Here is a 27,810-nt window from a genome sequence, read left to right as displayed (position 1 = left end):
CAATCAGAATGATGTAAACATGGAATAATAATTTTCTACAGAAATGCCGGAATCACTGACGTTTGAGGGTGACTTACCTCTTTGTTCAGAATGCAATGAAACAGACTCCTTAAAAACGCTCTCACACTTTGCCACTAGATCATTAAGCTTCATGTGGATCTCAGTGACAGACTGAAGCATGGAAGACAAAAAGACAAAGCAACTTAATGAAACGAGAATACAGAATATGTTTATAATATATTACTTACATCATTTGCTGTGTGGGATAGGTTCACTGTCGCAAGTGTTGTGATATTGCCATCACTGATGTATTTCACTATGTTGGTGTAGACATTGGCAGCGCTTATGGCCTTTTGCACAAAGCCATTGGCATCACTCTTTCGCAGGTCCCTGAAGCAAAGAACATAAGCTTTAGTGTTATTACCCACTAAGATAGACATCCCACACCTAGTTCTCCAGGTTCTTCAGCCAACCCATGGAATCACACACACAACACACAAACAGACTGAAGAAAAACATTGGAGTGGAAATCATATTTATGTTTGAATATAGAATAGTTCTTAACATTGCATTAATAAACAAATTAGATTCCAGCAACAACATATTATAATTAGAACCAAGTTAATAGAGAACAAATCTTACACCAATCTCATAGGCTTTATCAGTATCGGCCAGTATTTAAGCAGTGTTTGCTGACCGGCTCTAATGTCACAATTTACTGATGTGATCAATGACAAATTGATCCCCATCATGTACAAGTTATTGATGTACTGTAAATACCTGAGAACCAATAAAGTGATGGCAGTAAAGTCACTGAGGGTGTAGTGGTACACTTGCCTGACTTTGGTGGAGGCAGCGTGGGTTTGGTTCCCACTTAGTGATGGTGTGAATGTGAGTGCAAATGGTTGTCCATGTCAACCAACTGGCGACCAGTTCATGTTTTACTCCACCTTTTACCTGAAGCCAGCTGGGGTAAGCTCTAGTGCCCCATGACCCATAAACAGCATAGGTGGTGTTGAGAATGGATGGATGTCAGCAGTGTGGGAAAGACAACAGTTAATGCCTAGATTAGACTATAATACAAATTTGGACTTTCTCGATTGCACTGTCAGACTACTGCAATAAAATCTTGTATTTCAATCCCACAGAATGCCATTTATTACGATAATTGGGCTTTATCCTGTCAACTGAAATGTGACCAGGTTCACTCGTTACTGTCGCATTGACAACAATAACGGATCTCATCGACTGTATTATAAGGAAAAATGGGGGAAAATTTGTTGGTGGAAACCGGTGCTCAGGAGACAAAATCAGTTTAAGGCAGTGGCAAACTACAGCCCGCGGGCCAGATCTGGCCCGTTGGTCTTTTTAATCTGGCCCACTGAAGATTGGTAGAGTATTAACGTTTGGTGTGAATGATTATATTCATTCCATTTTCACTTGCAATAACAGCCATTTCATTCTCTAGGTGGCACAGTCGGTGCAGTGTCTTGATTTAGCGGCGTGAAAGCTATTTCTTGTTATCTGTCTTTTTCTACAGGTCACATCAAAACCCATCTACAACAATGTTAAAGAAAAGAAAAGTCAACAGTGAGTACCTGGTGTTTAAGAAAGAATGGATGCCTAAATACCTTTTGACTGAAGTCCAGTCCAAGAAGTAAGTCTTTTTTGCCAAGAAACTGTTGCGGTTTTAACAGAATACAACATCAGCTGTCACCTTTTTATCAAACATGCTAATTACGCCAGCAACCTTTCTTCACCAGAACGTACGGCAAAACACCTTTGTTCGAGCATCTTCCTTCTAACAAGCTAAGCAATCTAAGTTATTTATTGGCACTCAAACTAGCAACAGCTAGCAAGCCTTTCTCCGAGGAGGAGTTTCTTAAATAATGCATGATAGAAACAGCAAGCATTTTATGTCCTGAGAGCAAGAACAAATTTGTAGAAATAAGCTTATCACGCAGGTCAGTGACTTGCCATATTGAGGTAATAGACGAACACTTAAAGCCCCGCTGACACGAAAACCATGATTTTTTGTATGTTTTTCATTAAAAAAAAAAAAAAAAAAGGTAGCCCATCCGTTTTTTCACCACACAACATGATTCTGACGTATATGGCTTTTTGTAACTCCCGCCATGAAAATCCTCTCGAGGGATTTGTTTTGGAGAAGAAGCAAGAAGTGACGTCAGCATGAGCACACTCAGGCATCTCGTGTGTTTATAGTAGTTTCAACTGCTGGAAAGTAGCTCTTTGTTCCTTCATATTAGCCAAAATGTCGGCCTGTTGTTTCGCTGGATACTGTTCGAACGCTTGGGAGGATGGATTTACTCGTCATACTTTTCAAAAAGACCCTGTTTGGCGTGAAAAATGGATTACGTAGGTGCAAAGGACGAGAGCGTTGTGGGTTTCAAATAAGAGGTAGCTGTGTATAAAGCTACAAAAAAAAAATACAATAGCTGGGGGGAAGTAATCCTCTCAGAATGCAGGTGGCGCCACGGGGGTGGCGCATTGTAATATTGCCCTGGTCACTTCACTCGATTGTGAGATATTCTCTTCGAAAAGAGCTTCCGTTTCCCAAAGCAGGTGCCACTGCATGTTTTCAGTGGCTAATTTCCTGGTGTAACATCTGCTGATGACATTGCAGGCAATATGGCTACCACTTGGATGTTGAATGAGATTTCCGCAACTTTCCGCATGGATGACACTCTCCCCTCATATTTATATTTCAGGTTTTCATTGTTGTCAGAGAAATAAATGAAGATTTTGAGATAACGGAGTTTTTCGCTATGGAATCCCTGAAAGGAAAAATATGTAGAGAGTATTCATTTAACAGCATGTCAGCGGTCATAAAGAAACACAAGTTACGTTGGATTACGCTCACCAACTTTACTACTGATACATCACCAACCTGACACAAAAAAACGTTGGGATGCTCAAGAGAATTCAGGACAGGGTGAAAGAGGACAACCCTTACCAGGAGGTGATTTTTCTACACTGCATAATTCACCAAGAACCACTGTGTAAATCCATGTTGCAGATTGACCACGTAGTTAAGCCAGTTGTGAAACTTGTTAACTAACAAGGGCACTTGCTCGAAAAAAGAAGAAATTGACACTGACACCTTTACTCTAGCAAGGGCACTTGCTCGAATAAAGAAGAAAGTGACGCTGACCACATTGACTCACTTTACCATTCTCATGTCTGCTGGTTAAGTTTGGGAAAAGTATGTCAATGTGTGTGGAACCTCAAACAGGAGATTATTTAATTTTTGGAGCTACTTGAGAATACTGACAATTTTGTGAGTTCAATGACAGAGATTGGCTTTGTGATTTAGCTTTTACTGTGGACATACTGACACACATGAACAAGCTGAATGTTAAACTACAAGGGTAAAACCAGTTCGTTCATGAAATGCAAGCAAACGTCAGAGCATTCAAAACTAAACTGATTTTATTTTTAAAGCAATTGTCTCAAGACATTTACTCATATCCCTACACTGGCTACCTTAAAAGTGTCCAAAATATATAGAGAATCATTGAATGACCAACATGTGGAATTCTGCCATCGGTTTTGTGATATTGGAAACAATGACACGGCACTTCAGCTGGTCTCATGTCACTTCTCACATGACTCAGAAATGGTGGAGTTGCAGTTGGAATTAATTGATCTCCAATGTGACATGAAAGGACAAGTTCAATTCCCTGAAACTGAATGAGTATTATGCTTCATTAACTGCAGCCAAACTTCCAAACATCCGGAGGATGGCACAGAGGATGCTGGTGTTGTTTGCTGTACATACTCTATACAGTAAATGAACAGATCATTGAAATAGACACATAGCGCCATCTTGTAATTGGATCAATGATCAGTTATAATTTTTTCAACTGCTGGATCACTGATCTGACCCAAAAAAAAATCCCAATTGTTGCAATGCACCAAAATAACAAAAATCTTGCATTGCACCAATCAATAAAAACTCAAGAATCTCATTGGTCAGATGTGGTTGGATGGTTAGTGGTGGTCAAGGAGGTTGTTTGGTGCACAACGGCAGCCATGCTTCCATCAGACTGCAACAGGGCAGCTGTAGCTTCCCACCAGGGTGCAACTGTGGAGTGAATGCTGTTTACAATTGTAAAGAATTTTTAACTATGATGAAAAACACAAAATAATATGTGTAAGGCATTATCAATTATTGGAATTGTTATCCCCTCAGCTTCACAGTGAAGCAGCTGTAGAGCCTTGGCCTCACAATTCTGGGGACTGGGGTGCAAATGCCGGCTCCGCCTGTGTGGAGTTTGTATATTCTCCCCGTGCCTGCATGGGTTTTCTCCGGGCACTCCGGTTTCCTCCCGCATCCGAAAAACATGCATTAATTGGAGACTCTAAATTGCCCCTAGTTGTGAATGTGAGTGCGACTGTTGTCTGTCTCCATGTGTCCTGTGATTGGCTGACAACCAGTTCTGGGTGTACCCTGCCTCCTCCCCGATGACTGCTTGGTTGGCTCCAGCTATCCCGCGACCATCATGAGGATAAGTGGCTCAGGAAACGGATGGATGGATTATCCCCTCCTTCAACCATAACCTGATTTTGGTGGAAGGGTTTGTGTGTCCCAGTGATCCTAGGACCCAATTTCTCTGGAAAGGTCACCCATGGGAAAGCGGATCAGAGGTGAGGTACTAGACAACGCATGGCTCAAATTACCCCTTATGATGATTCACATAAATGGACGGAAGTTTCCCTTATGCAGACGGAGACCACCGGGTTCCCACTTTGGAACCAGGCTTATCGGTAGAATGAGCTTTGGTCGGGGACAGTCCCGAAGGAGCAATGTGTTTTCTCCTCCCCATGCACTCACCCTCCGTGAGAGGGCCCAATGCGGTTGGGTGCGCAGTGAGCTGGGTGGTGGCTGGAGACAGGAAAAATGGTTGTCTGATCCCTGGCTACCGAAGCTGACTCAAGAGACATGAATTGTCATCTGTCTTGCAGGGACAGACCCTGAGCTGGTGTGCAGTTGGTGTGTGGTTGAGAAGTTCTGATGAGATCGTGTAAAGCTCAGTTCCACACAGCTTGGGCTCTATAGAGGAGTTAGATTCTCTTCCACTCTGGGGTTGCCCACAGTGAGAGGCATAAAGGAAATGTGGGCATAATTATTGCCCCATGACTCGGTGCCTGTTTGTTGATGTTTATCCCAGTGGATGAGCGTGTAGACTCCCTCCGCCTTTGGACTTGTGGATGGCTCCTGTCTGCTGTTTTTGCGTAGGCACCAAACTGTTCTTCAGCGTACCCACCCATTTTGGAATTGATGTAGGGGGTGCTGGTGACCACTCCCACTATGGACTCCTCGTTCTGCTGGAGGACTTCACTGCTCATGTGGGCAATGACAGTGAGACCTTGGAGGGTCTGATTTGGAGGAATGGCCCTCCCGACCAGAACCTGAGTGGTTTTCTGTTGTTAGACTTTTGCGGTCATCGTGGACTGTCCATAACATCACTATATTTAGACATAAGAGTGTCAACATCGTCACTCGACACCAGAACACCCAAGGCCGCAGTTCGATAATTGATATTTTTATTGTGTCATCACATTCGCGTGTGAGGAGAGGGGCGAAGCTGTCAACCCATCACCACCTGGCACCATCCATCCTGTTTAATTGCCAAAATCCATTGATCTTTTCTGGTCTTTTCAGATGGTATTCTATAGAATGATATTTTTAAAGAACTGTCATGTCTATTGTAACAAGCAACTGTCCAACAGGTCTTGGCATTGTTAAAAATCTGTTCCAGTTCAATGACTCCCGTACTGCCGAGCAGCTCTGTTTGACCAGCAATCCATCAATCTTTTCTGGTCTCTTCAGCTGGTATTCTATAGAATGATATCTTTGAAGAACTGTTTCATCTATTGTGACAACCAACAACACAACAGGTCTTGGGCAATTTGAAAAATCTGCTCTAGTTCAACGACTCGTGCACTGCCGAGCAGCTTTGTTTGACAGGCAATATGGCGCTGTAAAAATGGTGACATCACGTGCACGATCTCTATAGGGGGATCACACTGCTAAGACTCCCTGCTAAGGTCTATTCAGGGATGCTGGAGAGGAGGCTCAGATTCACGAGGAGCAATGTTGTTTTTGTCCTGGCCGTGGAAGAGTGGACCAGCTCGACACCCTCAGCAGGATTGTTGAGGATGCCTGGGAGTTCGCCCAACCAGTCTACATGTGTTTTGTGGACTTAGAGAAGGTTTCGACTGTGTCCCTCAGGGAATTCTGTCGGAGTTTCTTTGAGAGTATGGGTTACCGAACCCCCATATAAGGGCTGTTTGGACCCTGTATGACCGATGTCAGAGTTTGGTCGACATTGCCGGCAATAAGTCTGTCTTGTTTCCGGTGAGAGTTGGACTCTCACCAACCAAGCCAAGGCTGCCCTTTGTAATAGATTTTGTTCATAACTTTTATGGGCAGAATTCTAGGCACAGCCTGGGCATAGAGAGGGTCCAGTTATGTGGGCTCAGCATCGCATCTCTACTATTTGCAGATGATGTGTTTCTGTTGGCTTCATCAAGCCTTGATCAAGTGTGAAGTGGCTGGGATGAGAATCAGCACATATAAATCTGAGAACATGGTTCTAATTTGGAAAAGGTTGGCATGCCCTCTCCGGTTCGGGGATAAGATCCTGCCATAAGTGGAGGAGTTAAAGTATCTTGGGGTCTTGTTCATGAGTGACGGAAGAATGGAGCTGGAGATTGACAGGCTGATCAGTCCAGCGTCTGGAGTGATGCGGACTCTGTATCGGTCCGTTGTGGTAAAGAGGGAGCTGAGTCAAAAGGCGAAGCTCTCAATTTACCAGTCGATCTACATTCGTACCCTCACCTATGGTCACGAGATGTCGGTCGTCACTGAAAGAACAAGATCCCGGATACAAGCGACGAAATGAGTTTCCCCCGCAGGGTGTCCGGGCTCTCCCTTACATATAGGGTGAGAAGCTCGGTCATCCAGGGAGGGCTCAGAGTAGAGCCACTGCTCCTCCGCATTGAGAGGACCCAGATGAGATGACTGGGGCATCTGATCCCGATGCCTCCCGGATCCCTCCCCGGTGAGGTTTTTTGGGTACGTCTCACTGGAAAGAGATCCCATGGACAACACAGGACACACTGGGATGACTATGTGTCTCAGATAGCTGGGGGGCAGCTCGGGATCCCTCCAGAAGAGCTGGAAAAAGTGGCTGGGGAAAGGGAAGACTGGGTATCCTTGCTCTAGCTACTGCTGCCACGACCTGACTCAGAAAAGCGGGTGGATGGTTGGATGTAAGTAAGATATCCTTTTATAGTCCAACAATTGGGAATTTTTCATCATTTGAATAGCAATCAGGTATACTGTATTGGAAATGCAGTATTTTACTGTATCATGTATCATATCAGGTGGCACGGTGGATTAGTTGGAAAGCGTTGGCCTCACAGTTCTGAGGTCTCGGGTTGAATCCCAGACCCACCTGTGTAGAGATTGCATGTTCTCCCCGTACCTGTGTGGGTTTTCTCTGGGCACTCCGGTTTCCTCCTACATCCCAAAAACATACAACCTTAATTGGACACTAAATTGCCCCGAGGTTTGATTGTGAGTGCGGCTGTTTGTCTCGATGTGCCATGCGATTGGCTGGCAGGCAGTTCAGGGTGTACCCTGGCTACTGCCCGGTGATAAATGGGATAGGCTCCAGCACTCCCGCAACCCTTTTGAGGATAGGCTGCTAAGAAAATGGATGGATGTATCATATCATATAAATAGAATGCAACACAAAACATCTTTACAAGAACATTTACAAAATGGAAGTCTGAACTATTGTCCAAGCATAAAGTATCCAATTGATCTCGTGGTCTATAAATCACTGAATGCTTTAGGTCCTGAATACATGAAATAAATGCAAATGGAATACAAAGTCTGAGATCGACTGATGAAGGTTTCATAATGGATTGCAGAGTCCAAAGTAAACACTGTGATGCAACATTTGACTATTATGCTACAAAAAGAATGGAGTAAATTGCCAACAGAGGTGACGTCAGCCCCAAGTGTTTTTAAATCCAGATTAAATACTCTTTTTTTTTCTCTCACGCGTTTTCGAGTACTTCCACTTTTCAGTGATATTTAGTGTAAGAAACTAAAAGCTGTTTCAATTAAACATTTTCAAATATTTTTATTTGTGCATTTGAAGGTGTTTAATCTTGTAAAGTACATTGATTTACCTTGTTTATGAAATGTGCCATACAAATAAATTTGCTTTGCTTTGCTTTGGTCCACCTTCTGGACTTCTAGATTCATAGCCGACTGTTTCGTCAGCTCCTTCAGAGCTCATTGGCGTCATTATATAAGATGTGCTCTCTAAGTGATCTCAACGTCTGAGCCATGTGTGTAGTCCCAGCTTTACACCTTTTTATTTGTGCTGTAACGAAACTCACCTTGCATTGCTCAATAGTTTTACAGACTAGAGTGCACCTCCACAATGGGATGAAAATGCTACATTCCAAGGACAATGTTTAACAGATCATGTTGTTAAGCAGTAAAAAGTCATATGAGGGAGCCAGTTTGTTTTTCAGTACCAAAACCTGACTGACCTCATCAAAGTTGCGCTTCCACCCTACCCTGTGAGATGAATGTGTCTATGATAAAAACTAGAGGACAGAGTAGAGCAATGAAACAGTAGAACCAGGAAAGAACACCAAATTACTGGTATTCTGCAATCTTGCACACATCCCCATCTCCATGCCCAGCACCAGCCCTGCGTGAAAATCTGTTGTGCCCAAAAGTGGAAATGTGTGTGATGTGCTATATCAGAGGCTACATTATGCTTTATTCTGAGTTTTTCCTATCTTACTCTTCCAGTTTAGTTGCCTGTCGTTCCAGCTCTTCAGCATGCTCATCTGCCCTTTGCATCAAGTCTATGTCAGCGGATGAGAGCTTTTCCATCTTCGCTATCAGCTTTTGGCTGGCACCATCAATTGCAGCAAGGTATTGTGTTATATTCTGTTCACAAAAGTAAAAAAAACACAGTATATCACCAACAGGCACACATTATGGTGGTACATACAGATGTATGACACCCTACCATAACTATTTAGTAACCTAAAGTAAATCATGCAGCGTTAAGGTTTTGAATATACTATATCTTTGTGTGTGAAATTGCCTCACTAGAAATGTTTATAGACAACAAAATGCAGCATCCATCCATCCATCCATCCATCCATCCATCCATCCATCCATTTTCTAAGCTGCTTCTCATCACAAGAGTCGTGGGAGTCCCGCTTAACACTCACAGGAGCCTATCACACATATAATCTGACAGGACACAGTGTCTCCATGTGCCCTGCGATTGGCTGGCAACCAGTTCAGGGTGTCTTCCACCTCCTGCCCGTTGACAGCTGGGATAGGCTCCAGCACTCCCCGCGACCCTCGTGAGGATAAGCGGCAAAGAAAATGGTTGGATGGATGTTATTGCTATACCTAACCTATCCATCCATCCATCCATCCATTTTCTGAGTTGCTAATCTCAGAAGGGTCGCAGGAGTGCTGGAGCCAATCATGGCTATCATCGAGCAGGAGGCAGGGTAAACCCTGAACTGGTTGCCAGCCAATCGCAGGGCACATAGAGGCAGACAACAGTTGCACCCACAATCACACCTTGGGGAATTTTAGTTTCCGATTAATGCATGTTTTTGGGGGTGAGGGAGGAAACCCGAGTGCCCGGTAAAACCCACATAGGCAGAACATATATAATATAAAGGGTGTCCCCAAAAATTGTATACACACTTTAAATAATTGTAAGCTTGATGTTTATTATAAATTGAATCATTTTTAATATGTAAAATAATGTACAAATATCATTATTTAAAGTGTGCATACAATTTTTGGGGACACCCTGCATATATATATATAAGTGTGTGTGTGTGCGGGTGTGCGGGTGCAAGTGTGTGTATGAATTTAACAACAGACATTTTGCAGAAAATGAAATCCGAATAAGAAACAGAATCATCATTATTCACCAAGTACTGTATGACAGAAACACGCAAATTTGTCTCCTGTAGTTTGAGCCGTTCTAGTACGACATACATGGCGCCAACTGGCAGACAGTCAATTGAGACATTTGCAGCAGTTAGAGTGCCTAATGGAGAAAAAGTCCAAGGAAATGACCATTATGCAAAGGAAATCAGGACTTCAAGGAATGAATGCAGTTTGAAGTGGAAAGTAATTTGGGACAGTGCTGATTGCGCAAGTGTTTCAGATGCTATTCAGGTGCTAGAGACGAGTATTGGTCACCAACAGATGTACACATGGTGCAGCGTTTTTTTCGTTTGTTTTTTTTTTTGCTTTTTTTCAAAAGATTTTTGTAGTTGTTTTAGCAATAACTGTCTTGATTGTAAATATTTTATCTGAATCATTTTACCTCATTTAATAAAGATGGACTTTATTTTATTTTTGATTTGACTAGGACAGTGAGTCGTTGAGTAATGGATGATATAAAATAATAATTGGTTTGGCAAAATGTGACAACAAACTCAAGACAAAAAAAATGGGAACATGTTGCAGTTTAATTTTAAGTTAGCTATTAATAAGTTCATTGCAAGGGGGAAGAAGCTGCTGGAATGCCTGCTAATTTTGATTTGAGTTGGCCAGGATAGGAAAAGTCTGTGAGGATTTTTGGTTGTTCTTGTCCGACAAGTAGTGAATAAGTCCACGATGGGGAGTTCTGACCAATCCTTTCAGTCATATTGATTAACCGTTGCAGTTGGAGTTTGTCCCTTCTTGTAGCACCACCAAACCACACTGTGACGGAGGTACACCATACTGATTCATTGACCACTGTGTAGATCTGTCTCAGCAGCTCTCGCAGCAGGCCATGCTTCTTTAGGAGTCGCAGGAAGTACATAATGCTCGCCCTTTCTGAAAAATGGTGTTGATGTTGATCTCTCACTTCAGGTCCCGTAAGACAGTAATTCCGAGGAACTTAAAGGTATTGACGGATGACACAGAACAGTTGGACAGTGTGAGGGGCAGTTGTGGTGAAGGTTGCCTCCTGAAGTCCACAATCATCTGTACGGTCTTTAATGCTTTCAACTCCGGGTTTATCCCACACCAAAGCTCCAGCATTTCCACTTCCTGTCGATATGCAGACTCGTCACCATCTTTGACGAGGCCAATGACTGTGGTGTCATCTACAAACTTGGAGTTTCACAGCATTGAACAGCGTTGAGGTGCAGTTGTTTGTGTAGAGAGAGAAGAGCTGCGAAGAGAGGACATAATCGGGGGTGTCTCGGTGCTGATAGTGTGTGTGGATGAAGTTCAAGGATGAAGTTTAGACCCATGTTAACTGCATCATATGCTGACATTTGCTTGGTAGGTAAACTGCAGTGGGCCCAGCAGGGGACCTGTGACGCTCTTGAGGTGGTGCAGCACAAGCCATTTAAAGGACTTCATGACCACAGACATCAAGGCGACAAGCCTGTATCTCATGGGTGTGTATATCCTCGACCCGGTGCATACCTGCTCCAATGAGCAGATGCATCTACCTGCTTTTCATCTTGCTAATTAAGGCACAGGGATATGTCCACGCGTGCGATCTGGTCCTTGCCAGATCGTTGTACTTCCATGTCACGTTCCCGCAACTCCACATCCTTGTCTTTGATGCTCTGTGTACCGAACCCTGCCTTGTTGCTGAGCCTGCCTCTTCGCCTATTGATTCTGACACTGCTGCTTGTTTGGACTGCCTGTCTGTGTACCAACCCTTCACTGAATTAATCCGCTTCCCGAACTGTACCTGGTCTTGTGAGTCGCACATTTTGGGTTTAGCCTCGTGTTCTGGTCATGACACTGTAGTCATTCAGACCTGAAATTGCAGGTTTCTTGGGGACCGAGAGGATGGTGGAATGTTTGAAGCAGGATGATAGTACGCGCAATTCCAGATATCAGCTGAATATCTTTGTGATGAGTGGAACAAGCTGGTCCCACAGACTTTGAGACAGGATGGGGACACAAGGTCTGGGCCCGCCGCTTTGTTATTCTTTTGTTTTTTAAAGACTCGTCTCATGTCCTGTTGGTGGATGGTCCCAGGTGCCAGCCATTTTTGACAATTTCAAAATATTTTTGGAGGCCGACAGAAAGTTGTTGGACAGCTATAGAAACATAGACCCTACCAAAAGAAAGACTTAACCATCTTCTATGAACAGAAAAAAGTACATACCTTTTAGCAGTTAAACAGATAAGTCTTCTCTTCCTTTTTGCTTGTCCCGTGAGGGGTCGCCACAGTGTGTCACCTTTTTCCATCATAGCCTATCTCCTCCATCTTCCTCTTTAACCCCGAAGGCGCTCATGTCTTCCCTCACCACATCCATAAACCTTCTCTTTGGTCTTCCTCTTGCCCGTTTCCCTGGCAGCTCCATCCTCAGCATCTTCTTCTTCTTTTCCTTTCGGTTTGTCCCGTTAGGGGTCGCCACAGCGTGTCATCTTTTGCCATCTTAGCCTATCTCCTGCATCTTCCTCTCTAACCCCAACTGCCCTCATGTCTTCCCTCACCACATCCATAAACCTTCTCTTTGGTCTTCCTCTCGCTCTTTTGCCTGCCAGCTCCATCCTCAGCACCCTTCCACCAATATACTCCCTCTCTCGCCTCTGAACATGTCCAAACCATTGAAGTCTGCTCTCTCTAATCTTGTCTCCAAAACATCCAACTTTGGCTGTTGCTCTAATGAGCTCATTTCTAATCCTATCCAACCTGCTCACTCTGAGCGAGAACCTCAACATCTTCATTTCTGCTACCTCCAGTTCTCCTTCCTGTTGTTTCTTCAGTGCCACTGTCTCTAATCCGTACATCATGGCCGGCCTCACCATTGTTTTGTAAACTTTGCCCTTCATCCTAGCAGAGACTCTTCTGTCACATAACACACCAGACACCTTCCGCCAGCTGTTCCAACCTGCTTGGACCTGTTTCTTCACTTCCTTACCACACTCACCATTGCTCTGGATTGTTGACCCTGAATATTTTAAGTCGTCCACCGGTACTATCTCTTCTCCCTGTAGTCTCACTCTTCCCCCTCCACCCCTCTCATTCACCCACATATATTCTGTTTTACTTCGGCCAATCTTCATTCCTCTCCTTTCCAGTGCATGTCTCCATCTTTCTAATTGTTCCTCTGCATGCTCCTTGCTTTCACTGCATATCACAATATCATCTGCGAAGATCATGGTCCAAGGGGATTGCAGTCTAACCTCATCTGTCATTACCACTGCAAACAGGAAGGGGCTCAGAGCTGATCCCTGATGCAGTCCCACCTCCACCTTAAATTCCTCTGTCACACCTAAGGTACACCTCACCATTGTTCTGCTGCCATCATACATGTCCTGTACTATTTTAACATACTTCTCTGCCACACCAGAGTTACGCATGCAGTACCACAGTTCATCTCTTGGTACTCTGTCATAGGCTTTCTCTAGATCCACAAAGACACAATGTAGCTCCTTCTGACCTTCTCTGTACTTTTCCACTAGCATCCTCAAGGCAAACAATGCATCTGTGGTACTCTTTCTAGGCATGAAACCATACTGTTGCTCGCAGATACTTACTTCTGTCCTGAGTCTAGCCTCCACTACTCTTTCCCTTAACTTCATTGTGTGGCTCATCAACTTTACTCCTCTATAATTCCCACACCACTGAACATCACCTTTGTTCTTAAAAATGGGAACTACAACACTTTTCCTCCATTCTTCAGGCATCGTTTTGCCCACTAGTATTCTGTTGAATAAGTTGGTCAAAAACTCCACAGCCACCTCTCCAAATTGCTTCCATACCTCCACCAGTATGTCATCAGGACCAACTGCCTTTCCATTTTTCATCCTTTGTAGTGCCTTTCTGACTTCCCCCTTACTAATCATTGCTACTTCTTGGTCCTTCACACTTGCCTCTTCAACTCTCCTTTCTCTCTCATTTTCTTCATTCATCAACTTCTCAAAGTATTCTTTCCATCTATTTAGCACACTACTAGCACCAGTCAACACGTTTCCATCTCTATCCTTAATCACCCTTACCTGCTGCACATCCTTCCCATCTCTATCCCTCTGTCTGGCCAACCTGTAGAGATCCTTTTCTCCTTCTTTCGTGTCCAACCTGGTGTACATGTCTTCATATGCTCTACCTTTGCCCTACGTCACATCTCGATGTACTCCTTTCGCCTCTCCTCAGTCCTCTCAGTGTCCCACTTCTTCTTTACTTATATCTTTCCTTGTATGACTCCCTGTATTTTGGGGTTCCACCACCAAGTCTCCTTCTCCCCTTTCCTACCAGAAGACACACCAAGTACTCTCCTGCCTGTCTCTCTGATTACCTTGGCTGTTGTAGTCCAGTCTTCCGGGAGCTTCTGCTGTCCATCGAGAGCCTATATCACCTCTTTCTGAAAGGCCACACAACAGTCTTCCTTTCTCAGCTTCCAACACATGGGTCTATGCTCTACCTTTATCTTCTTAATCTTCCTACCCACCACCAGAGTCATCCTACACACCACCATCCTATGCTGTCGAGCTACACTCTCCCCTACCACGATTTAACAGTCAGTAATCTCCTTCAGATTACAACGTCTGCACAAAATATAATCCACCTGCGTGCTTCTACCTCCGCTCTTGTAGGTCACTATATGTTCCTCCCTCTTCTGAAAATAGGTGTTCACTACAGCCATCTCCATCCTTTTTGCAAAGTCCACCTCCATCTGTCCCTCAAAGTTCCTTTCCTGGATGCCGTACTTACCCATCACTTCTTCATCGCCCCTGTTTCCTTTACCAATATGTCCATTACAATCTCCACCAATCACAACTCTCTCGCTGTCTGGGATGCTCGTTCCTTCCAGAATTTCTCTTTCAATTCTAGGTAACATCCAACCTGTGGGGCGTACCCGCAAACCATATTATACATAACACCCTCAATTTCAAATTTTAGTCTCATCACTTGATCTGATACTCTTTTCACCTCCAAGACATTCTTAGCCAGCTCTTCCTTTAAAATAACCCCTACTCCATTTCTCTTCCCATCTACTCCGTGGTAGAATAATATAAACCCTGCTGCTAATCTTCTAGCCACAGTCGCTGAATTTCCACCGACGCCCTGCAGGTTAGCAGTGCCGGGGGCGGGCGTTGTTCAGCCGGACAACGACCGATCCGGTATGGGATTCTTTAGATGAACGCTCATATTTGTTTGGCACAGTTTTTACGCCGGATGCCCTTCCTGACGCAACCTTCTGCATTTATCCGGGCTTGGGACCGGCCTCCAGATTGCACTGTTTTTTGCCCCCATAGGGCTGCATTCAGTTAAACTAGTAAGTATTCAAGAAAAAAAAAACTAAGACCTGTTTGTGAAAGATACATTCCTTTCAAGCAGAACTCTAACTTTGATGATTTTTTTTCTATATATATATATATATATATATATATATATATATATATATATATATATAATATATATATATATAAATGTATTTATTTATGTTATTTTTTTTTACTTTTATGATAGCTTAAATAGGTGGCACTGTGGCTCAGCTGGAAAGCGCTGACCTCACAGTTCTGAGGACCCAGGTTCAATCCCAGCCCTCCTTGTGTGGAGTTTGCATGTTCTGGGTTTTCTCCAGGCCACTCCAGTTTCTTCCAACATCCCAAAAACATGCAACATTAATTGGACACTAAATTGCCCCTCGGTGTGATTGTGAGTGTGACCATTTGTCTCTTTGCCCTTTAATTGGCTGGCAACCATTTCAGGGTGTACACCAACTCCTGCCTGTTGACAGCTGGGATAGGCTCCAGTACTCCCAGCTACCCTTGTGAGGATAAGTGGCTAAGAAAATGGATGAATGGACAGCTTAAATATTGAAACAATACTTTCCTACAATATCAGAACATCACAGAAAACGGTATTTTGATTTTAATAGGATGTACGGATTACAGACGGTGACACTGAAGAAACAACAGGAAGCAGAACTGGATTTAGCAGAAATGAAGATGTTGAGGTTCTCGCTCGGAGTGAGCAGGTTGGATAGGATTAGAAATTAGCTCATTAGAGGGACAGCCAAAGTTGGATGTTTTGGAGACAATATTCGAGAGAGCAGACTTCAATGGTTTGGACATGTTCAGAGGCGAGAGAGGGAGTATATTGGTGGAAGGGTGCTGAGGATGGAGCTGGCAGGCAAAAGAGCGAGAGGAAGACCAAAGAGAAGGTTTATGGATGTGGTGAGGGAAGAGATGAGAGCAGTTGGGGTTAGAGAGGAAGATGCAGAAGATAGGCTAAGATGGAAAAAGATGACACGCTGTGGCGACCCCTAACGGGACAAGCAGAAAGAAAAAGAAGAAGAAGATTTCCAACGATAACATGCATTTTCAAATGGATAATGTATGAACTTTGAACACTGTACAGCTGTCTATTTGTGTGTGCATGTGTGCTTGTGTTTTTATAAAATAAGGCCGTGCTGATCACCATAGTTCTTGTTTATTATTGCATGTTACCAGTTTGGTATCGATCCTTCATCTACTCATTTTTCAAACTGTTTATCTACACCAGTGTCGTGGGATAGCAGCCAACATTAGCTGAAAGGACTACAGGCTGAACTGGTCGCCAGTCAGTCACAGGACAGATATCACACCGTAACTGAGTGGGAACTAAACCCACATTGCCTGGACCAAAGTCAGATGCGTCCACCACTACACCATCTGATATCTGTCCTATTCGAGTCAAGAACTTGCGGTTTCTTTGGTGTGATTGTAAATACTTCTGTGGGTTTTCATTTTTGTTCACTATAAATCCCACTTGATTGACTTATTTGTCTGGACTGAGATCCATCCTTTGGGTTTTTTGGCCAGTCTTAACAGTTGGAGACTTTGGAAAATCCAAATTTAGCAATAGCCTACTAAGATGGACGAGACTAGTTTTAAAAAAAATGTGATCATACCTCAACCAACGTATCCACTTCAGCCACATTCTCTTCTGATATGGTAATTATGTCTTTCGCTTTTTCCGTACTGTTTTGAGTAGCTGCAAACTCTGTTTCCATCCTCTGCTTTGCTGCCTGACAGAGAAACACAACAAAATACATGGAAATGTTAAAATGTCGAGAAATAGATATTGCTTTCTAGGTTTCTTTCTTTTGTAACTGGGGTCTTCAGACAAAAGGTAAATACTGTACATGTATATCCTTCATTTCATTTCTTCAAATATATGATGCACGTAAACACAAAATGAAACTTAAACTACTTTGGACCAGAAATGAAAAACACAGCAAATAACTAAACACAATGGCAAATAAAAAAATACAACAGAAAATAACTAATCACAATGACAAATAAACGGAACTTAATTAACATGATGCCACAGTACAAGATCTAACCAGGTAGAAGACCAATTAAATCACAAGATTTCTTTTGGAATTTCTGGCCAGGAAAGCAAGTTAAATGTCAAGTCCAAGTTAATCACATAAAGTTAATTTTGGTTGGTTATTTTCCCCTCCCATCACAAAACGATACAAAATAAAATCAGTTGAATTATACAAACTCTGGGTCGGATTAATGGTAGATAATGTTTTAAGTTGACTTATCTTAGTCAAAATTATTTTCCAACACAAAATTTTAGCATTTGAACGAAGTCTCTATAGTTTTTCTATCCTCTGCAGCATTGTTCCTGTTATTTTAATCTTCCCGGTTTTTGCTTCCGGTCACCAAACTGGTAGCATATTAAACACGAGGCTCTGGCCAGCCCGATCTTAAATCAATAAATCCTACTAAATTTGGACCGAATGTTGTGAATACTTGAAGTGGGACGCTCCTGGGGATGACTTCAGTGGACTAAAATCATCATCTGTGCAATCTTGGTACCCAAATTGGTGTTGTATCGTTTGCATCGAAGCTGCTCAGCCTATGTTAGCCTAGCCTAGATCGCAAACAAAACACATCTGTGTTCTAATATTTAACTATGCTGAACTAATATTTAACATCAAACGTCAGTAGTTACACGACCTGCAAAATCTTCATTTCGTTTACAACGAGGACCGTGAGTACTTAGTAGGAAGTTGGGCAAGTGGAAACATCAACTTAAACTTGCTTATAAACACAGACTACCTTAGCGTAGCTGGCTGACAACAAGGCACGTTTGTGATCAAACCGTGCTGTTGAAGAAACATCGAACGTGAGTAACTTCATAACTTGTACAACGAGGGCTGTGAGGACTTATAGAAAATTTACCAAGTCTTATCTTACTACATCTTAGTACCCTAATTGGTGCCCTATCATTCGCGTTGAAGCTGCTCAGCCCCAGTTAGCCAAGCGTGCTAACAACATTACCTACGTAGAGTATACAACGAAGACCAAACCAAAAAAAAAAAAAAAAAACTACTAGAGTGAGGGCCATTGTGGTTTGAATCCCTTCCATCCACATATCCTTTAAATCACCATATCCTTTATATTTTCACACTGTTAGTATTTGACTTGTGGACCTGATGTGCCGACTATGTTAGTTTAATTGCTTTTATCTAACTTTAACTTTAACATAGATTAGGTAGGATGTATATTGTATAGCTTATGTGCTGACTTTGTTTATTTGATTGCTTGTTTTGATTATCGCCAGCCTGAAGTCGGTTGTGTGTGTATATAGATATATATATATGGAGGAGGTTACTTTCGGCTTGTCCCTTTCGGGGTCGCCACAGCGTGTCATCTCAGATGAACGCACATATATGTTTGGCACAATTTTTACGCCGGATGCCCTTCCTGACGCAACCCTTCTCAGGGAGTGGAGGCCCCAGTGGGATACGAACCCAGAACCCCTGGTTTACCAAACCAGTGCTCTCACCACTGAGCTAAGGGGCCTCTCATAGATATATATATATATATATATATATATATATATATATATATATATATATATATATATATATATCAAAATATTAAAGGCAACTCATTATACTTTTAGTATTACTAGATCTATATCTAAGAACGTGAGCAATGTGGTCGAGTGTATCAGTACAACGCGACGTAACAAGTTCGAGACTAAAATGTTAATAGTATTCACTACAGATCAACTTCTTTAACATGTTTTGCTATATGGTGTAGAAATTGTAGTATATATTTTCGTGAATATTCTATATCTATACTATAATATGGATAATGTGAGGAAAAGGACAATTTTAGATGTCTTTTTGTCATGATCCTGCTGCTCCAGCCTTAGCTGTGCAGGTACCCGCGCGGTCACGCTAATTGGTCGGCACACACCTGCACCTTGTTTCAGCTGATTATCCCCTGTATATATAAGACCCGGTGACGACTGGTTCTCGGCCAGATTGTTGAGGTTCATGTCGCGTTCCAGCACTCTCGTATCCCTGATCAACAACCCATGTGTACCGACCTTCGCCTGTTCTCCGAACAACCCCGTAAGCCTGACTCCTTTGACACTTCTGCCTGCTTTGATCGTTCTCCAGTGTATCGACTCCTGCCTGCCCGCTCATCTGCTCTCTTCGACCGACGTCCCAACTACCGCGACTGCACCTGACTGCCTCCCCAATCCCCGACCTTCTCATAATACACGTTTTTCTCCGAACTACCTTGCATCTCCCGAGTCCTGCATTTGGGTCCTACCTCCGTTCCGATGGGTCGTTACACTTTTTACTGAATAATTCACTTAATTCATTTGTCTTGAGATAAACTGGCATATTTTAAGCATATTTTATTGACAAATATTATTTTGTGCTATCCAGTGATAGGAGGATGGGGGGGTGGGGAGCAAAAAAATCTGGGTTCGGCCCTTGGGCTACTTCTGCCCAATTTTTTGGGGGGGTCAGGACTTAGAAATTTTACTGTCAATTTTTGTCTGAATTTTGTTCACAGATTTTGCCAGAATGCACCATAGCCATCAATTTTTTCAAAAATTTCACGGTGGGCAAGCCCCCGGACCCTCCAAGTGCTAGCATTTGTATGTTCAGGAATTTTTACGTCTCTAACTCTGGTAGCAGGTAGGAAGATTAAGAAGACAAAAGTAGAGCAGAGAATCAGGTGGTGGAAGATGAGAGGAAGAACGTTATGTGGCCTTTTGGAAAGAGGTGAGACTGGATGACTGAAATACTACTGCCAAGGTACTCAGGGAGGCAGGCAGGAGAGTACTTGGGGTGCCTTCTGGTAGGAAAGGGGAGAAGGAGACTTGGTGGTGGAACCCCAAAATGCAGGAAGTAATCCAAGGAAAGAGATTTGCGAAGAAAAAGTGGGACTTGGAAAGGACTGAGGAGAGGCGGAAGGAATACATTGAGATGCAACGTAGGACAAAGGTAGAGGTGGCCAAGGCTAAACAAGAGGCACCATGTACACCAGGTTGGATACAAAAGAAGGAGAAAAAGATCTTTAAAAGTTATAGACTTGGGACAGAAGTATCTGTGAGCAACACTATAGTTTCATGCCTTGAAAGAGTACCACAAATGCATTATCTGTCTTGAGGATGCTCCCGGAAAAGTACAGAGAAGATCAGAAGGAGCGACAGTGTGTCTGTGTAGACCTAGAGAAAGCCTGTGACAGAGTGCCAAGAGAGGAACTGTGGTACTGCATGCGAAAGTATGGTGAGGCAGAAAAATATGTTAGAATAGTACAGGAAATGTATGAGGGCAGCAGAACAGCGTTGAGATGTTAGAAGTATTGAAGGCAGAGATGGGACTGCATCAGGGATCCACGCTGAGCCCCTTCCTGTTTGCGGTAGTGATGGATAGGCTGACAGATGAGGTTAGATTGAAATCCCCTTGGACCATGATGTTCACAGATGATATTGTGGTATGCAGTGAAAGCAGGGAGGAAGTGGAGGAACAATTAGAAATATGGACGCATGCACTGGAAAATAGAGTAATGAAGATTAGCCGAAATAAAACAGAATATATGTGCGTGAATGAGAGGGGGTGGAGGGGGAAGAATGAGGCTACAGGGAGAAGAGATGGCGAGGTTGGACGACTTCAAATACTTGGGGTCAAAGTTTCTGAGAAATGGTGATTGTGGAAAGGAAGTGAAGAAGTGTGTCCAAGGTGGAACAGTTGGCGCAAGGTGTCTGGTGTTCTTTGTGACAGAAGAGTCTCCGCTAGGATGAAGGGCAAAGTTTACAAAACAGTGGTCGGCCATGATGTACAGATTAGAGACGGTGGCACTGAAAAAACAACAGGAAGCAGAACTTGAGGTAGCAGATATGAAGATGCTGAGGTTCTCGCTTGGTGTGAAAAAGTTGGGTAGGATTAGAAATGAGCTCATTAGAGGGACAGCCAAAGTTGGATGTTCTGGAGACAAGGTTAGAGAGAGCAGACTTAGATACTTTGGACATGTTCAGAAGCAAGAGAGTGTGTATATTGGTAGAAGGGTGCTGAGGATGGATCTGCCAGGCAAAAGAGCGAGAGGAAGTCCAAAGAAAAGGTTGATGGATGTTGCGAGAGAGGACATGAAGACAGTAGGTGTTAGAGAGGAAGATGCACGAGATCGGCTTAGATGGAAAAAGATGACACGCTGTGGCAACCCCTAACGGGACAAGCTGAAAGGAAAAGAAAAAGAAGATTTTAATCTTCCTGGTGATCCTACAGTATTGTGCTGTTCAACATCTCATAACAATATCGTGATCAATATTCCTGATTCTGAAACCCGGTGTACCGACCTCCGCCTCTCCTCCGACCAACCCCATAAGCTTGACGCCCTTGAGACTGCTGCTCTCCCTGACTGATCTCCAGGATACCGATCCCTGCTTGCCCGCTGACCAGCTTTCTACCCCTGACGTCCTGGTTACCGGTGCTCCAGTTGACTGTCTGCCTGATCCTTGACCTTGGAACGAATAAACACTTTTCCCAAACTGCCTCTGCGTTTCCGGTGTCCTGCATTTGGGTCCTCTCCCTCACCGATGTGTCATGGCAGAACGATATGGCCAGTACAGGACCCAGCAGGAAAGACTCGGCGCCGCCGGGAACGATGCCAGGCAAGCCGCCTGCGGGAGGACCAAGCATATCCTATCCTGGTAGGCACCATGATGTCATCCTCTTCTTCCTTGTCACACGCACCGCCTCTGTGTCATGATTAGATCCCGACCACGACCCGCTCACCACCTTATATTTTCTTGGACTTTCTTGGATTTTTCAGACTTTGAGGAAGACTTAATTTTATATGACCGGCTGGCTGACTGCAATTCTGATATTGACTGTGAATTTCCTCTCCCTATCTTTAGTCCCACTCAGTTTGTTTCACCTCCCGTGTTTCCAGCTCCCGAGTGCCTCCGCCCGGTAGGTCCAAGTCCTCGTCCTTCAATCCTTTTTTGGGAACCCGCCTGGCCATCTACCCATGTCCTCTGCGTGGCGGCCAGAGGAGACACACAGGCAGGGTGCCCCCCTGTGCCTCCAGCTGCGCGGCGACCAAGACACCGCCATCATCCATCCACTCCTCACCGGCACCAACTAAACCAGCAGAACCGGAGCTGATGGCGAAACTTCCAGCCTAGAGGGACGAGGGGTCCGCAAAGCCCGAGGTGCAGTAACTCGAGAATCACGAGGTCTTCTATCATGAAATGTGAGCGGAAATAGAGCTGCAGAGAGCCGAAGGCGGTCCACGGCCCAGGTTTGCCGAGGATTAGATAACCAGCCGAGCTACGCCCACGTCGCGGTTGCAACAGACTCGCTGCTGACTTACAATCATGCTCCGGTAGCAACTGACCTGCTCCCGAGCCACGCCTACGTCATTGTGGCGACTCATTTCCTGACAAATCATGCTCACGCCGCAGTAGAAACGGACCCGCTACCGAGCAAAGTTCACTTTGTGTGGCAACAGACCCGCCACCGTGCCATGCCCACGTCGTGGTTTCAACAGATTCACTGCAAGCTCACGCCGCGGTAGCCATTGATCCGCTACTGAGCCAAGCTCACGTTGCAGTGGAAACAGATCCGCCGCCTCGCTATGCCCACATCGCGGTTTCAATAGATGCGCTGCTGACCCATTCTTACGCCACGGTATCCATCGACCCCTTTCGGAACCTAGCTCACTTCGCTGGTCGCAACAGATTTGCTGCCGTGTCGCACCTATGTCACGGTGAGGACAGACCTCCGGTCGAGCGGCAAAGTAAAAGGGTGGAATTGGCAATCGAAGATAAGCCTGCCAGAGTGCCTTCAACGTGTGTTTTCCCAAAAAACAAAACTCAGAAACGAATTGCAGAAGGCTTAAGTTCAGAGGATGGAGTGAATTCAGATAAAGATGAGGCAAACTATTTTCCTCCAGTGAAGAGGGGAGTCCTTTATGATTCCCATCGCTCCATCCTGTTCCCAAGAATGATGTATTCATGCCCCATAGTTTCTCCCAGTTCTCCTCCAGGATCCCTCACTCGGAGCCAGTCGGATTCCGCCAGAAGCCGTCAACTCTCATGGGCAAGCCCCCAGTTCAGGTGTGCCAAGTCAAACACCAAAAGAGCAACAATACAGCGTTCTGCGGCTTGTGGGTTTTCAGGAGCCACACTCCAAATCCCTTGTTCCTGTCCAGGAGGTGGCGATGGCTCCGCAGCCGCCTCACATTCCTGTCCAGGAAGTGGGATGGCTCCGCAGCCGCCTCACGTTCCTGTCCAGGAGGTGACAACGGCTCATCAGCATCCTCACGTTCCTGTCCAGGAGGCAACGACGGTATCATGGTCCCCTTTGTTCCAGTACCGGCAGCGACCGGCCCGCGGCTGCCCCACGCCCCTGTCTCGACAGCGACAGGTATTCTTCCATCTCCCGTTCCTGTCTCGACAGCGGCAGGTATACGGCCTCCTCACGCCCCGGTCTCGATGGCTGCCACCTCCCTCTCCTGCTTCAATGGCGATCGAGCCGCGGCCGTCTGAGGGCCATGCCATGACAGCCATCGATATTTGGCCGCTCCCTGACCTAGCCTCGGCAGTGACCGATCCCCGGTCACCTCGCAACCATGCCCTGGGAGGTCTTCCTCCGTTACAGTCACCTGCCAACTTTGACTTCAAACAACAATCTATCACTGTACACTGAAAAACAACAAGCTGATTGTGGACTTCAGGAAGAACAGAACTGAACAAGTTCCACTCTTCCTCATTGGTGAGTGTGTGGAGAGATTCTGCACATTCACGTTCTTGGATGTCTTGACCTCTGAGGACCTCTTTTGGAGTTACAAGATCTCAACAGTCAAGAAGATTCAACAGTGTCTCCACTTGGTGAGAGTCTTACACAAAGTTGTGGCTGGCCTTCTACCGGTCATGGATCAAGCGAGCTGATGTATTGTGTCTCCATTTGGTACGGGAGCTACACTGAAGCAGACAGAGTAAGGGTTCAGATGACAACTCAAGCAGCACAAAACATTGTTGGCTGCCCTCTCCAATCTGGCAGACATTTACAGTACTCCTCTAGGTGCCTTAACAGAGCTCTGAAAATTAAGCACATTACACAGCCTGGTTCTCAACTTTTTGAGTTCTTGCCATCAGCATCACAGTACAGATGTGCAGAGGCAAGGACCAACAGACTGAAGAACATTTTTTTTTCCCCGAGAGCCATCACCACCCTGAACTCTCATTTGTTTTTTTCACTAGCCATAATATTAAGGTGAACGCATGCTAATTTCAACACCTTGAGCAATCCTTTTTATGGATTCCATGTTACACAAGTATGTTTATTTATTTTTGTTCTTATTTTTATTTATTTTTACCTTACATTTATGTATTCACTGACACAGGAGAAGCTCTCCAATTTCATTTTACAGTTTCCTATAATGACAATAAATGGCATTCAAATTCAAAGACCTATTTTGAGTAGTCTAATCTGGTACAGTCTCCATCAACATTTTCCTCTTTGTTAACCCTTGGTTGTACCTCTTTATTATTACAATTAATGTATGACTCACGTGTTTGTGTTTGGATTTTCCAGTATTTGCTTTTAATCCCTGCTCGCACGTAAACTATCTTGTCTTTGTCATATTTCTATGCATAAGACAATCACAATTTCTGTAGTTTTGATACATTTGGTTCCTTACCAATTACCGGTTGGTATGCTGATTGTTTACATCTGCTGGAAAATATATTCCTCACATAAAATGATGTTTGAATAGAGTAATAGTTCCACAGCTTGTCTGGTAACTTACTCAATCAAAAAAACACCTGCCCATGTCATACAGTGTTCGTCACCATCTCTCTGCATTACCATTTGGGTGAGGTGAATAAGATTCAGATGCCTTATATTTAATCTCATTTTCCCTCAGCGGTGCCTGGCAGTCTCAATTTGTAAACTCAGTGCCTTTGTCTGAATGAATACACTTACACAAGGTGCTATATCAGCCAAGAACCTGTATGGTGTTGGTATTGGACCGATAAAATCTTCTACTTTCTCTTTCGGGTTGTCCCGTTAGGGTTCACCACAATGCGTCATCTTTTTCCATCAAACCCTATCTCCTGCATCTTCCTCTCTAACACCAACTGCCCTCATGTCTTCCCTCACAACATCCATCAATATTCTCTTTGGTTTTCCTCTTGCTCTTTTGCCTGGCAGCTCCATCATCAGCACTCTTCTACCAATAAACTCACTCTTTCTCCTCTGGACATGTCCAAACCATCGAAGCCTGCTCTCTCCAACTTTGTCTTCAAAACATCTAACCTCAAATGAACCCGTTTCTAATCTTATCCAACCTGCTCACTCCTAGAGAGAACCTCAACATCTTAATTTCTTCCACCTCCAGTTCTGTTTCCTGTTGTATCTTCAGTGCCACCATCTCTAATCCATACATCATGGCCATCCTCAAAACTGTTTTAGAAACTTTGTCCTTCATCCTAACAGAGACTCTTCTGTCACATAACAGACCAGACGCCTTCCACCAGCTGTTCCAACCTGTTTGTTTCTTCACTTCCTTACCACACTCAGCATTGCTCTGGATTCTTGACTCCAAATATTTGAAGTCGTCCACCCACATTATCTCTTCTCCCTGGAGCCTCACTCTTCCTCCTCCACCCCTTCACCCAAATATATTCAGTTTTACTTTGGCTAATCTTCATCTTCTCCTCTACAGTGTATGCCTCCATCTTTCTAATTGGTTCTCCACCTTCTCCCTGCTTTCACTGCAAATCATAATGTCATCTGCGAACATCATGGTCCAAGGGGATTCCAGTCTAACCTCATCTGTCAGGGCATCCATTACTACTGCAAACAGGAAGGGCCTGAGAGCTGATCCCTGATGCAGTCCCACCTCCACCTTAAATTCTTCTGTCACACCTATGGCACACCTGAACATGGTTCTGCCGCCATCATACATGTAATGTACTATTGTAACATATTTCTCCGTCACACCAGACTTACGCATGCAGTACCAGAGTTCCTCTCTTGTACTCTGCCATGGGCTTTTTCTATATCCACAAAAACACAATGTAGCTCCTTCTGATCTTCTCTGTACTTTTCCACTAGCAAAGGCAAATAATGGATCTGTGCTACTCTTTCTTGGAATGAAACCACACTGTTGCTCGCAGATACGTCCCAGCAGGCACAAGACGTGGATTCAACATTGAATTAACGTTGTTTTAGGTCGCGACGTCGAACAACCTAAATTCAACGTAAATTCCACAGTTGAATTTTTATGTTGTCAAATAATGTTGTTTCAATGTTGAATGGATGTCGCAACTAACATGATGTGTCAGTAACTGAAAACATTCCCATGATGCGCTGCACGTGATGCTGCCATTCCTAGTTTTCAAATCATTGGCAATCGCTCATTGTGATTTACAATTTTTATCGTAATTAATCTGTCTAAACTATCAGTCCGTCCATCCAGGCTGTGAGCTCCAACAGTGACCGCTAGTTACAGTTCACGTCAGCCGTACATTCTCCGACCGAGCTGTAGTGGGAACTTCCACGGGGTTAGGAGGTAACAAGGACGCCGGGTCGACGGATGAAGTTGACTTTCTCTGTGTGTGTGATAGGTTTGCATGTTTCGCCTGCCAGCAGGTGACGGTGGGTTGTATGCTGATGTAGTTGACTGAAGGGGAACAAGAAGTCAGAGCCTGCCGAAGCATAGGCTGTACGTGGCCATTTAAGGACCATCAAGCCGTTGTTTTTTTTCCCCCCCAGAGTTTTCCTGCTGTGAAGGCACTAACAACATTTCCCACACACCACCTGAGGCATCTGTCATGAGTGGTTAAACATCTGCTGCAGGGAGGCTAGCTAGCCACCATTTCCACTCTCTCAATTACACTATATTTTTTTTGTAACATACTTTAAGAAAAAAGTTATTTGTTCTAAATAGTGGAAAAAAAAGTTATTTGTTCTAAATGTTGAACATACATGTATTACTGTGGGCTGTATAACCTAATTGTTTGTAATTGTTTGTAGCTTTAGTGGAAAACAGTGGTTTCACACTGCATAATAAAGGTTTCAATTGAAAATGTTTTAATGGCTCAATTTCCATGGAGCATGGCTACGTTGATTGTATGTTGGATTGTCACGTCGATGCAATTTACGAATACAATGTAAAAGCAATGTTGTTTCAACGTTGTAAAACAATGTAGATTCTAGGTTATCTCCTCCCCTCGGCTGTAGTAGTCCAGTCTTCTGGGAGCCCATCCTGTCCACCGAGAGCCTGTCTCACCTCTTTCCAAAAGGCCGCACAACATTCTTCCTTTCTCACCTTCCACCACATGGTTCTCTGCTCAACCTTTGTGTTCTTAATCTTCCTACCACCACCAGAGTTGTCCTACACACTACCATCCTATGCTTGTCGAGCTACACTTTCCCTTACCAATACCTTACAGTCAGTAACCTTCAGATTACATCGTCTGCACATAATAT

General features: G+C 44.1%; 1 protein-coding gene across 4 annotated transcripts in view; it reads right to left on the bottom strand.

Moving 5' to 3' along the window:
- lama4 (laminin, alpha 4) overlaps positions 1–27,810 on the bottom strand; it is a 124,860-nt gene that overhangs the window by 47,109 nt on the left and 49,941 nt on the right. For all 4 annotated transcript variants that reach the window (XM_061811827.1, XM_061811823.1, XM_061811824.1 and 1 more), the window contains 4 exons: positions 16,957–17,073; positions 8,859–9,007; positions 249–390; positions 78–171 (listed from right to left, as the gene is read on the bottom strand). In XM_061811827.1, the coding sequence (XP_061667811.1) occupies positions 78–171; positions 249–390; positions 8,859–9,007; positions 16,957–17,073 (502 nt within the window). The remainder of the gene's footprint in view (positions 1–77; positions 172–248; positions 391–8,858; positions 9,008–16,956; positions 17,074–27,810) is intronic.

This window comes from Syngnathoides biaculeatus, chromosome 23 (genome assembly GCF_019802595.1).
Source record: "Syngnathoides biaculeatus isolate LvHL_M chromosome 23, ASM1980259v1, whole genome shotgun sequence".
NCBI classification, from domain to species: domain Eukaryota; kingdom Metazoa; phylum Chordata; class Actinopteri; order Syngnathiformes; family Syngnathidae; genus Syngnathoides; species Syngnathoides biaculeatus.
Note: the sequence above shows the minus strand (reverse complement) of the source record. Positions and strands in the feature narration are given on the sequence as shown.